General features: G+C 48.9%; 1 protein-coding gene across 1 annotated transcript in view; it reads right to left on the bottom strand.

Annotated features, from left to right (window-relative positions):
• NAT10 (N-acetyltransferase 10) overlaps positions 1–10,577 on the bottom strand; it is a 66,626-nt gene extending 56,049 nt beyond the window's left edge. Inside the window, exons 1-3 of the mRNA XM_068259691.1 lie at positions 10,495–10,577; positions 6,195–6,317; positions 2,139–2,230 (exon numbers count right to left, since the gene is read on the bottom strand). Coding sequence (XP_068115792.1) covers positions 2,139–2,230; positions 6,195–6,302 — 200 coding nt within the window. The 5' untranslated portion in view covers positions 6,303–6,317; positions 10,495–10,577. The remainder of the gene's footprint in view (positions 1–2,138; positions 2,231–6,194; positions 6,318–10,494) is intronic.
• Positions 10,578–12,202: the final 1,625 nt, after the last annotated feature.

The following is a 12,202-nucleotide window of genomic DNA, read 5'->3' as shown; positions in this document are numbered from 1 at the left end:
AGCACTTAGCAAAATGTGTATTCATAAAGGCTCTTTCCGCATTAAAAGCCGACATTCCCGAGCAGAGCGATAAATTACCGCCTTGTGCGGTGATCATCTTAAAAAAATGTAACAAAATGTCAATTCATAAAGATTAACGCAAGCGGTATGTGGACAGGGAATACCGCTCCCTTGGAAGTAGCGATAAGCGTGCTGATTACATGTAAGTGAATGGAGACAGACCTCCCAAGCAGCAGCAGTGAGAGCAGCGCACGGAGGGACTCGGGCATGTTCTCTGCCAGACTACCGACCGCCTTTTTTGGGAAATCACCGCACTTGTATCGCAGCTGGCAACATTTTTATGAATGACCACCCAGAAGTCTAAAATACCGAAAGCGGTATTCTCCCACATGGATTTTTGTTACCGCACTCACTTTTACGAATGATAGCCATTGTGTTACAGACTTATTCCAAAGTGGATTAAATTATTTTTTTACCTCAGAATTCTACACACAACACCCCTCAATGACAGCAGAAAAATAAAATTGAATTGAGGTGTTGGCAAATTTATTAAAAATGAAAAAAAAATTGAGAAAGCGCATGTACAAAAGGGGACAGGAGGCATATGGAGGAGGGGGAAGATGCACACAGAGACAAGAGGTCAGGAGGAGTTTCCAACAACTCCGCTAACAGAGTCGCTATTATTGCCGGGTAATGGTGATATTCCATATTTCGTGTACAAAAAAAAAATCAGATACACTTTCTCCACATTAGGGTGTGTATACACATCCAATATTTGTTGGCCAATTTTACCACCTCCTTGTAGTGTCACGACCAAAAGATATTGGCCTCAATTCTGGTAGGTTATCAAACAAATTACCTCATGTGAGGTAATTTACCCTTAACCTGCCTGGCGTTCTATTAAGATCGCCAGGGAGGCTGCGGGAGGGTTTTTTTTTAATAAAAAAAAAACTATTTCATGCAGCCAACTGAAAGTTGGCTGCATGAAAGCCCACTAGAGGGCGCTCCGGAGGCGTTCTTCCGATCGCCTCCGGCGCCCAGAATAAACAAGGAAGGCCGCAATGAGCAGCCTTCCTTGTTTTGCTTACATCGTCGCCATAGCGACGAGCGGAGTGACGTCATCGACGTCCTGACGTCAGCCGCCTCCGATCCAGCCCTTAGCGCTGGCCGGAACTTTTTGTTCCGGCTACGCTGGGCTCAGGCGGCTGGGGGGACCCTCTTTCGCCGCTGCTCGCGGCAGATCGCAGCAGAGCGGCGGCGATCAGGCAGCACACGCGGCTGGCAAAGTGCCGGCTGCGTGTGCTGCTTTTTATTTGAGCCAAATCGGCCCAGCAGGGCCTGAGCGGCAGGCTCCGGCGGTACTGGACGAGCTGAGCTCGTCCAGACCGCTCAGCAGGTTAAAGGGACTCTGAGCTCAAGTTAAAAAGGAAAATAGTACTTACCCAGGGCTTTCTGCAGCCCAGCTGCCGGCGTGGCAGTACGGCGCATGCGCGCTTTAATCGCACTTGCGCAGTACTTTCACGCCGGCCGCCGTGATGACGCGAGACGGCCGGCGTGGTGACGTCAGCTGCGTCATACGCGGAAGAAGGAGGCCGACACTCGGCCCAGCGTCGCTGGGCTGCCGCCGGGGAGCCATTCCAGAGCCGGGCCTAGGAGAGGAGCCAGGACGCCGTCGTGGGACCTCCGGACCAGCACTGGGCTGCAGAAAACCCCGGGTGAATACCATTTTCCTTTTTAACTTGAGCTCGGAGTTCCTTTAATGAGGTAATGACTTTTAGAAATCCTGGTAGGTTTTATTCACATTTTACCTCATTGCAGCTGACATGTCCCATGCTGCACCTGTGCAGTACAGTCCGGACAACCTGGATTTGATTGACAGCGGTGCTCCTGCAGAAGCAGTAGAGGACGGCCTGGCGAGACACTGTTGGGGACCCCGGGCGGGCAGCTGAGAGCAAAGATGCAGCGTGGGACATGTCAGCTGCAAGGGGCTGGAGGAAGCCCCCATTAAGGAGATCGGGGGGGGGGGGGGGGGGGGGGGCATGAAAGATTGGCTGATGACTCCTTTAAGTCCAATGGGAGAAAAACGATTTACAAATGTTACTTTGAGTGTGATAGAGGCAAAGTGTGCCGTGTCTTACCTGCTGAATCCCAGCTCCTTCTTGTAGCACCAGAGCACAGAGGGACGAGCTCTCACGGCAGCTTTAGACAGCATGTGATGTAGAATGACCACCTGCGGGGAGACCACCGATACATCACTATCCTACGGTCACATGCTATACACCATCAGGGCGATCACTGCTACAGCCAGATACTGAAGTCTGACAACTCCGGGATCTGGCCGGCCAATGTGAGATGTGGCCGGCTGGTGCTGCCAATGTGCTAGGAAGCCTGGGGGAACGATACTTACATTTTTTGGATTTTATCCACAACAGGAAATGGCAGACCCCAGCTGGCCAGTACTACAGGAAATGGCAGACCCCAGCTGGCCAGTACTACAGGAAATGGCAGACCCCAGCTGGCCAGTACTACAGGAAATGGCAGACCCCAGCTGGCCAGTACTACAGGAAATGGCAGACCCCAGCTGGCCAGTACTACAGGAAATGGCAGACCCCAGCTGGCCAGTACTACAGGAAATGGCAGACCCCAGCTGGCCAGTACTACAGGAAATGGCAGACCCCAGCTGGCCAGTACTACAGGAAATGGCAGACCCCAGCTGGCCAGAACAGGAAGTGGTAGACCCCAGCTGGCCAGAACAGGAAGTGGTAGACCCCAGCTGGCCAGAACAGGAAATGGCAGACCCCAGCTGGCCAGAACAGGAAATGGCAGACCCCAACTGGCCAGAACAGGAAATGGCAGACCCCAGCTGGCCAGAACTACAGGAAATGGCAGACCCCAGCTGGCCAGAACAGGAAGTGCTAGACCCTGGTTGGAAAATGGGGCAATTTCACAGGTGCAACAGCGATTTCCTAAAATTGCAATCATCTTGCCTGCGGCATTTCTGGAGGGATTGAGCTTTAAAGTGGACCTGAACTCTTGCACAGGACAGAAGGAAAACAGAGAAATGCACCCTGTATGTATTTAGAGATTTTACAATATGACTAATCACAAGTTGTAATTTGATCCCTCGGCTGTGTCAACTGACTGCCACGGCAGAGAGCTAACTGGTAGACACATCATGTTAGCCCTATGTCTGCTTCCATGAAAGCAGGAAGTAGACACACTGCAGATTTATTGTCGGATCTGTATCAGTTGTAACAAAAATGTTTTCCTTAAAATGTTATTATGGCTGCTGCCTATCTTTTAGAGCGGAGAAAAACTTCTGAGTTCAGATGCACTTTAATACAAAGTATAGGATCACAGCAAAATCGATTTACAGTCACTCATACAAAGCAACTTCACTATCCAGAGCCCCCCCCCCCCCCCCCCCCAAGAGGAAATGGCAGTAATTGTACTGTATGTACTGTACAGTAAGCTTTCCTGGAGAACACTGCTAAAAATGACTTTAAAAAGCACTTCCAGATTTCTAGTGGGCCCCAACTTGTACTTTCCAAGAATCTTTGATGATGCCAAAAGCACGTTGCCAACGTAAGCCTATGGCAGTGATCTCACAAGATTAAGTGCAATTTGCAATTTAATTGCGATTACTAAATAACAATTGCAGCATTTTGGGAGTGCAGGGCACAAAACCGCATTCCTTGAAATCACTGTTTTTTTTTTCCAGTGTTAAAATCATTGAATCAAAGTGAACCAGAGACGAGGCATCCTAAGCAAAGCCAGAGTGAATGCTCAGTCGGGGATTTTATCTGGGCTGATAAGAAGCAGGCTGAGCAGTGAAGGATGAAACAGAGAGCAGGGTAGGTGTTTTCTCTAATGTTCCCACTGATATATATGGTAAAATACATGAGGGTGCTTCGTCTCTGGTTCCCTTTAACCACCCTGGCGTTCTGATTAAATCGCCAGGGTGGCTGCGGGAGGGTTTTTTTTAAATAAAAAAAAAACTATTTCATGCAGCCAACTGAAAGTTGGCTGCATGAAAGCCCACTAGAGGGCGCTCCGGAGGCGATCTTCCGATCGCCTCCGACGCCCAGAATAAACAAGGAAGGCCGCAATGAGCGGCCTTCCTTGTTTCGCTTATATCGTCGCCATAGCGACGAGCGGAGTGACGTCATCGACGTCAGCCGACGTCCTGACGTCAGCCGCCTCCGATCCAGCCCTTAGCGCTGGCCGGAACTTTTTGTTCCGGCTACGCTGGGCTCAGGCGGCTAGGGGGGCCCTCTTTCGCCGCTGCTCGCGGCGAATCGCCGCAGAGCGGCGGCGATCAGGCAGCACACGCGGCTGGCAAAGTGCCGGCTGCGTGTGCTGCTTTTTATTTCGTTAAAATCGGCCCAGCAGGGCCTGAGCGGCAGCCGCTGGCGGTGTTGGACGAGCTGAGCTCGTCCAGACCGCTCAGCTGGTTAAGATTAGGGACGGTGAATGAGATGCAAATCATTTCGAGTTGATGAATAATTATGCAAATATTGTATGCAAATGTAGGCAGCTTGAAAAAGGACCAATCAAATTTTACATCAGCAGGATTTGATTGGTTCATGTTCAAGCTGCCTACATTTGTACAATGCTGCATCAACTCAAAATTATTTGCATCTCACTGAACATCACTACTTAAAGAGAACCTGAACTGAAAATAAAAAGTCAAAATAACCATACACAAGTCATACTTACCTCCCGTGTACTCTACTCCTCAATCTCTTTCTCCTCTCCTGTGTCCCATTTGTCCACTGGGATCAATGGAACTCTCCGTCCTCCATTTTACAAATGTCCATTACTCCATAACAGCTTCCTGGTCAGCACACTGTTATACTGTAATATCGTCCACTTGAGCCATAGGGAAACATGAACATTACCTTGCACATTCAGTTGTAACTGACAGCTGCTGATATATAACTGACAGCAACTGGTATATTTCAGTTCTGACAAAATATTGTCAGAACTGGAAGGGATCACTGTAAGAAGAAAATGGGGAGCTTCTGAGAGGAACTGACAGTGAGGTAAGTATGTAATATTCATTTGCAGCTACGTCATGTGTTTATTTGAAATAATTTTACTTGCTTCAGGTTCCCTTTAAGGACAATCTCTGCCCCACTAGGATACATGAGGTCTTCTACTTGTTAACTACAAAGTCCCCCTGTTCATGTAGACAAATGATTTATAATGCAATGCTGGAAGTTCAGGTTAATGTGGTCCAGAATCTATTGTTCTTTCTACTTTGGGTCTTACTGTTTTACCCACTGCCCAGCTGGGAGTGGTCTTATGGGCGCAGCTGGGGGTGGTCTTATGGGCGCAGCTGGGGGTGGTCTTATGGGCGCAGCTGGGGGTGGTCTTTGGGAGAAGCCAAACAGCATGTCTGTACAACTGTTCCTAAAGTGCTGACCAAAGCAATCTAACTACAATTTGAGTTAGAACCATGTTAACACACATCTGAAGTGACAGGGATATGGAAGCTGATATTTTATTTTGAAACAATGCAGATTGCCTGGCAGCCCTGCTGATCTTCTGCCTCCGATACATTTAGCTATAGCCCCTGAACAAGCATGCAGCAGATCAGGTGCTCTGACTTAAAGGAATAATCAGCTAAAAAATGAAAAATCAGCTTTACTCACCTGGGGCTTTCTCCAGCTCTTGCAGCTGACTGTCCCACACTGACCGCTCCCCGCCGCCGTCCCGGGCTCCCCGCACTGTGCTTACTGCACCTGCGCGAAGTGCCGCTGTAATTCATGGCCACGTTGTCCGCAGCATACTGCACAGGCGCAGTAAGGACTACCTCGAGGTCATCCCCGGCACCATGCGAGGAGCCTGGGACGGCAGCGGAGAGAGCGGAGCTGTCAGCGTGAGTCAGTTGGTTGCAAGGGGCTGGAGAAAGCCCCAGGTGAGTAAAGCTGATTTTTCATTTTTTAGTTGATGATTCCTTTAAGTGTGACGGAATTAGTTGCGTGCTTGTTTCAGGTGTGTTTCAGACATTACTGCTACCAAAAAGATCAACAGGATTTTAAATATGGCAGCCTACATATACCTCTCACTTCAGATTCCCTTTAAGGTGACTATGTAGCTCAGTCCACTGAAGACCAGCAGGCAGGGACACTCTCTTTACGAAGCCCGTGGAATAACTGTTTTACTTGCACAAGTAAGCAGCGCATCACCTGATCTTTCCCCTGATCTCCAACAATCACAAAGAAACTTCTGTGCTTTTCCGCCACTCCATTCTCGATCAGCACCCGGATGCGGTTATCAATCTTCTTCCTCTGCATGGTGGCTGAATTACTCTGGGGAAGACAGATGTCGCGTCAGCAGCTAATAACACAACGGCAGATTAGATCTGCAGCAACATAATGATGACATGCCTGCCACTACATCATGCTGCGTCAGAAAAGAGACTGCATCCTGGGAGACAACCCTGCACTGCACATGCCTAAGCATGGCAGCGTACACACCAGAGCTGGGGAGTTAGTACAAAAATCGGTACTATTCCGTTAGCCGGAATGTACCGATTCATGTTTTTACTGGCCGTCTCGCTGCGGCCAAATGTATCAAAAGAGAGTTAATTTAGTTAAATTAAGCCGGCGGCAATGTAACAGATGTAGCCGCCGGCTTCGGCTCTCTCTCCTCCCCCTGCCTATCTCCTATACAATACCGGGCAGCCGGCGGGGACATGCGAGTCCCCCCAGAGTCGTTCGTCGCGGCAGGGAACCCTGCTGTTCGTTCTTGCAGAGCGGGTGTTGGCAGAAGCAATGTCTGCAGCCTCCCCGCTCTGCTTGTTTCTTGCGACGAACGACTCTGGGGGGACACGCATGTCCTCTGGCTGCCAGTGTTCTATAGGAGAGAGGCAGGGGGAGGAGAGGAGGCAGAGCCGAAGCCGGCCGCTTCATCTGTTACATTGCTGCTGGTTTAATTTAACTAAATTAACTCACTTTTGATACATCGATATCGAATCGGTACATTACTTAGCTCAGTTGCGCCCGGATAACAGAATAGTACCCAAACATCATTCAACTAAAACGCTGACTCCTCAGTTTATGAAACCAACTCCAGGTACTCAAAATCGCTCCTACTCTTCAACTCGGACTCCACAGCCCTGGTACACATACACAAACGTGTCAACATAATAAATGGACAGCTAAGTTACAGCTGTCTGTAGAGTGTGTGAGAGAGTGTGAGTGAGTGAGTGTGAGTGAGTGAGTGAGTGTGAGTGAGTGAGTGAGTGTGAGTGAGTGAGTGAGTGAGTGTGAGTGAGTGTGAGTGAGTGAGTGAGTGTGTGAGTGTGAGTGAGTGTGAGTGAGTGAGTGTGAGTGAGTGTGAGTGAGTGTGAGTGAGTGAGTGAGTGTGTGTGAGTGAGTGTGAGTGAGAGTGAGTGAGAGTGAGTGAGTGTGAGTGAGTGTGAGTGAGTGAGTGAGTGAGTGAGTGAGTGAGTGAGTGAGTGTGAGTGAGTGAGTGTGAGTGAGTGAGTGAGTGTGAGTGAGTGAGTGTGAGTGAGTGAGAGTGAGTGAGTGAGAGTGAGTGAGTGTGAGTAAGTGAGTGTGAGTGAGTGTGAGTGAGTGAGAGTGAGTGAGTGAGAGTGAGTGAGTGTGAGTGAGTGTGAGTGAGTGAGTGTGTGTGAGTGAGTGTGAGTGAGAGTGAGTGAGTGAGTGTGAGTGAGTGTGAGTGAGTGAGTGTGAGTGAGTGTGAGTGAGTGTGAGTGTGTGTGAGTGAGTGAGTGAGTGAGTGAGTGAGTGTGTGAGTGAGTGAGAGTGAGTGAGTGTGTGAGAGTGAGTGAGTGTGTGAGAGTGAGTGTGAGTGAGTGTGTGAGAGTGAGTGTGAGTGAGTGTGTGAGAGTGAGTGTGAGTGAGTGTGTGAGAGTGAGTGTGAGAGTGTGTAAGTGTGAGAGTGTGTAAGTGTGAGAGTGTGAGAGTGTGAGAGTGTGAGAGTGTGAGAGTGTGAGAGTGTGAGAGTGTGAGAGTGTGAGAGTGTGTGAGTGTGAGAGTGTGAGAGTGTGAGAGAGTGTGAGTGTGAGAGAGTGTGAGTGTGAGAGAGTGTGAGAGAGTGTGAGAGAGTGTGAGAGAGTGTGAGAGAGTGTGAGAGAGTGTGAGAGAGTGTGAGAGAGTGTGAGAGAGTGTGAGAGAGTGTGAGAGAGTGTGAGAGAGTGTGAGAGAGTGTGAGAGAGTGTGAGAGAGTGTGAGAGAGTGTGAGAGAGTGTGAGAGAGTGTGAGTGTGAGAGAGTGTGAGTGTGAGAGAGTGTGAGAGAGTGTGAGAGTGAGAGAGTGTGAGAGAGTGTGAGTGTGAGTGTGAGAGAGTGTGAGTGTGAGAGAGTGTGAGTGTGAGAGAGTGTGAGATAGAGAGTGTGAGTGTGAGATAGAGAGTGTGAGTGTGAGATAGAGAGTGTGAGTGTGAGATAGAGAGTGTGAGTGTGAGATAGAGAGTGTGAGTGTGAGATAGAGAGTGTGAGTGTGAGATAGAGAGTGTGAGTGTGAGATAGAGAGTGTGAGTGTGAGATAGAGAGTGTGAGTGTGAGATAGAGAGTGTGAGTGTGAGATTGAGAGCGAGTGTGAGATTGAGAGTGAGTGTGAGATTGAGAGTGAGTGTGAGATTGAGAGTGAGTGTGAGATTGAGAGTGAGTGTGAGATTGAGAGTGAGTGTGAGATTGAGAGTGAGTGTGAGATTGAGAGTGAGTGTGAGATTGAGAGTGAGTGTGAGATTGAGAGTGAGTGTGAGATTGAGAGTGAGTCCATGCAGATTAATGCACCGATTTCAGATCACCACTATTATTGACTCGTTTAGAATGCTTTATTTATATAATGCCAATCATATCTTTGGCACTAGCAGAACTGGATCGCCACTGCTGAAATTCAATTAGTTTTCCATACCATTGCAATAGCTAGGAAAAAAAAAATAATGCAAGTTGGGTTTGTGGGTTGTGGACATACAGCGAACAAACTGAACGCTGAGCCACTTCTGGCTGCTATGTAGTGTTCCAGCTCTGCGATACTCGCTCCTTCCGGATGTGAAAGAGGAAATATCGGAGAGCTGGAATGTGATGTGGAGCGCGGCGGCCAGACGCAGCGACAAGGGTTTGTTAATCTAATACCCACATATGTAAAGTTGTGGGTTCTCATCCGAAGCATTGGGAACACCGTTCAGAATTGGAATGCTCATCCCTATGGCCAAACCTGGATATGTGTCACGTGTGAACAGCGGTTGCCTGTAAACTAATGGACTTCAGCGCAGTCTAGTACAGGCAGTCCCCTACGTACACACAGGGGCGCTAGTCTAGTTTACAAACAAATTCAACTTGCATGCAATGTCATGCAATGGAACCTGTTTGGTGCTAGTCTAGTTTAGGGGACCCAGCAGAAAACCTCATAGGTAAAAGTTACCCAATCAATGCACCCTCTACAGCAAGAAGCGTTGTGATTGGCCAAAAAGTGTGAGCTGAGTTTACTACAACCTATCCGAAACCTAAGCGTTCGAGAGGGTGTCGTCCACCCAATTAGGTTAGCAAAATTTCCCTATGAGGCTTCCTGACACGTCCCCTAAACTAGACTAGCTCCCAAACTAATTCAGTTCCAGGAGATTGTATGCAGGTTGAATTTGTTTGTAAGTTGAGTCAGGCGTAAAACACAGATAAATAATTTATATTCAGACAACTCTGGAGTTGCACATACAGCATATAGCAATGGCACAAACTGTTCTCCAGCAAAGAGTTCACCATCTAGCTACTTTCAGGTGGGTGAGCATGCTTGATTGCACACCAGCAGCCAGGAAAGCTCTGCGCATGCACAGCGCGCTCCCAGCCGGGTGATCGAGGACGCATGCCGCCAGGCCAGTGCACTACTGCCGCAGCTCGCCCGCCTGTAAGTAGCTACGTAGTGAACTGTTCACTGGCAAACTGTTTATGCCATTACTAACAGCATATGCTATATTTCAAATTTTTTTACTACTTACAGTAGTTTATATCAGGGCTATGAAGTCAGTGCAAAAAGCATCCGACTCCTCAGTTTATAAAACCGCCGACTCCAACTCTAGGCACCCAAAATTGCTCCAACCCCAAAGCTCTGATTTATACAATACTGTAATGTTTAACAACAAAACCTATGTAGATGAAGACAGCTATGTTTGTATCTCTGACACATTTATACCTGGGGTCGTTTGTAAGTAGGGTCACTGTCTGCAGTGATGGGGAGCCCTCTGGCTTTCTGCATGTACATATGAAATATATGCTTATCCTACCTATTATAATATACTACTATGACTAATCCTATATAACATAACATCTCATATACACTGATGATCTCCCATTGGCAACCCATACAGTCACACTAACAGCAGCAGCTCTCATCCAGATCTCTCCAGCTGCATACACACTTAATATAATAATATATTCTCTAGCAGGGTTAATGATCCTCCATACAGCTGTGATCTCTCCCTGGCACATAATAAATAGGAATAAAATAGTTCCCAGTGACATACCTCCCTCTGCACTGCCAGCACCTCTCACATGCAACATGTGCACAGCCAGGAAGGCCCCCGGACTGCCGGTAGCGCCTGATTGCACTTTCAGGGGTCCTTCCATTCAGAGTCGCAGGGTGACGTCATGCCTCTACAGTTGTCTGCTGCCCGGGCGCCATTTTGTTGTAGCTCACGGCATGTGGGAACTGCTTTCAAAGCCAGACAGTGGGGCTGTGGAGACTGCTTTTTTCCCCACCTATCTTTATAGTCTTTATAAATCACAGGGCTGGGAGGACATATCTGTGTTATCATTACCAATGTATTACTATTATATCACATAGCTTCCAATTATCTCTCTCTTTTGGAGGGACAGTCCCTCTTTGGGAGCCCTGTCCCTCTTTCTTCCTCGTTTGTCCATCTTTCAGGACTTTGTCCCTTTTTCTATCTAAATGTATATATTTCTCTACAAAAAAAATGTGATTGATTGACTCTGAGGTAGAGTGACCATACGTCCCAGATTACCTGGGACGGGTCCCAGATTCGGGGTCCCCTGTCCCAGGCTGGCTTGGGTCCCAGGAAAAGTCCCACTTTTAGATGCAGGACGTCCCAGCTGCGGGAGTATGTGACATCAGTGTTCCGTCCTCGGCCCACCGCCGCCCTGCTCTGCCCTGCTGCTACTGCTCCCCTCCCTCCCTGTCTTCTGCCTGCATTGAATTGGCTAACAACTGGATTCCTGTCGCAGTCTGCCCCGCCCCCCGCTGTTTAAAGGGAACCTAAACTGAGAGGGGTATGGATTTTTCTTTTAAACAATACCAGTTGCCTGGCAGCCTTGTTGCTCTCTATGGCTGCAGAAGTGGCTGAATGACACACCTGAAACAAGCATGCAGCTAATCCAGTCTGACTTCAGTCAGAGCTAGAGTGACCAGACGTCCCGGATTGCCCGGGACACGTCCCGGATTCGGGGTCCGCTGTCCCAGGCTTAATGAGGTCCCGGGAAACGTCCCGCTTTCAGCAGCGGGACGTCCCGGCCTCGGGACTCTGGCCACTCTCTCCTCAATGAACTGGCAGCGGCGTCTATAGACGCCGTGCCAGTTCATTGCCCGCAGCCCCGCTCCAGCCTCGTCTTCCGGTGTCTGTTTCCGACACCGGCAGGCGAGCAGGGCTACGGCAAGATGGCTGCCGAAGCCCTGTACTGGAGACCTATTTGTGTCACTAGTACAGGGCTTCGGGCGCCATCTTGCCGTAGCCCTGTCAGCGCGGGAGAGAAGAGCAGGAGGAGGAAGACGGTCCCGGGACGGAGCAGCGCGCCAGAGGCCGGAGACTTCTGCCAGGTGAGTAAATGCTTTCTTTTCCAGGTGAAATGTTTGCCCGCATTGTTTCTTTTCCAGGTGAAATGTTTGCCCGCATTGTTTCTTTTCCAGGTGAAATGTTTGCCCGCATTGTTTCTTTTCCAGGTGAAATGTTTGCCCGCATTGTTTCTTTTCCAGGTGAAATGTTTGCCCGCATTGTTTCTTTTCCAGGTGAAATGTTTGCCCGCATTGTTTCTTTTCCAGGTGAAATGTTTGCCCGCATTGTTTCTTTTCTGGTGAAATGTTTGCCCGCATTGTTTCTTTTCCAGGTGAAATGTTTGCCCGCATTGTTTCTTTTCCAGGTGAAATGTTTGCCCGCATTGTTTCTTTTCTGGCGAAATGTTTGCCCGCAGTGCGTTTCTTTTCTGGCGAAATGTTTG

Source organism: Hyperolius riggenbachi, chromosome 11 (assembly GCF_040937935.1).
Source record: "Hyperolius riggenbachi isolate aHypRig1 chromosome 11, aHypRig1.pri, whole genome shotgun sequence".
Lineage (NCBI taxonomy): Eukaryota > Metazoa > Chordata > Amphibia > Anura > Hyperoliidae > Hyperolius > Hyperolius riggenbachi.
The sequence above is the reverse complement of the archived record's forward strand: the minus strand, read 5'-3'. Positions and strand labels throughout refer to the sequence as shown.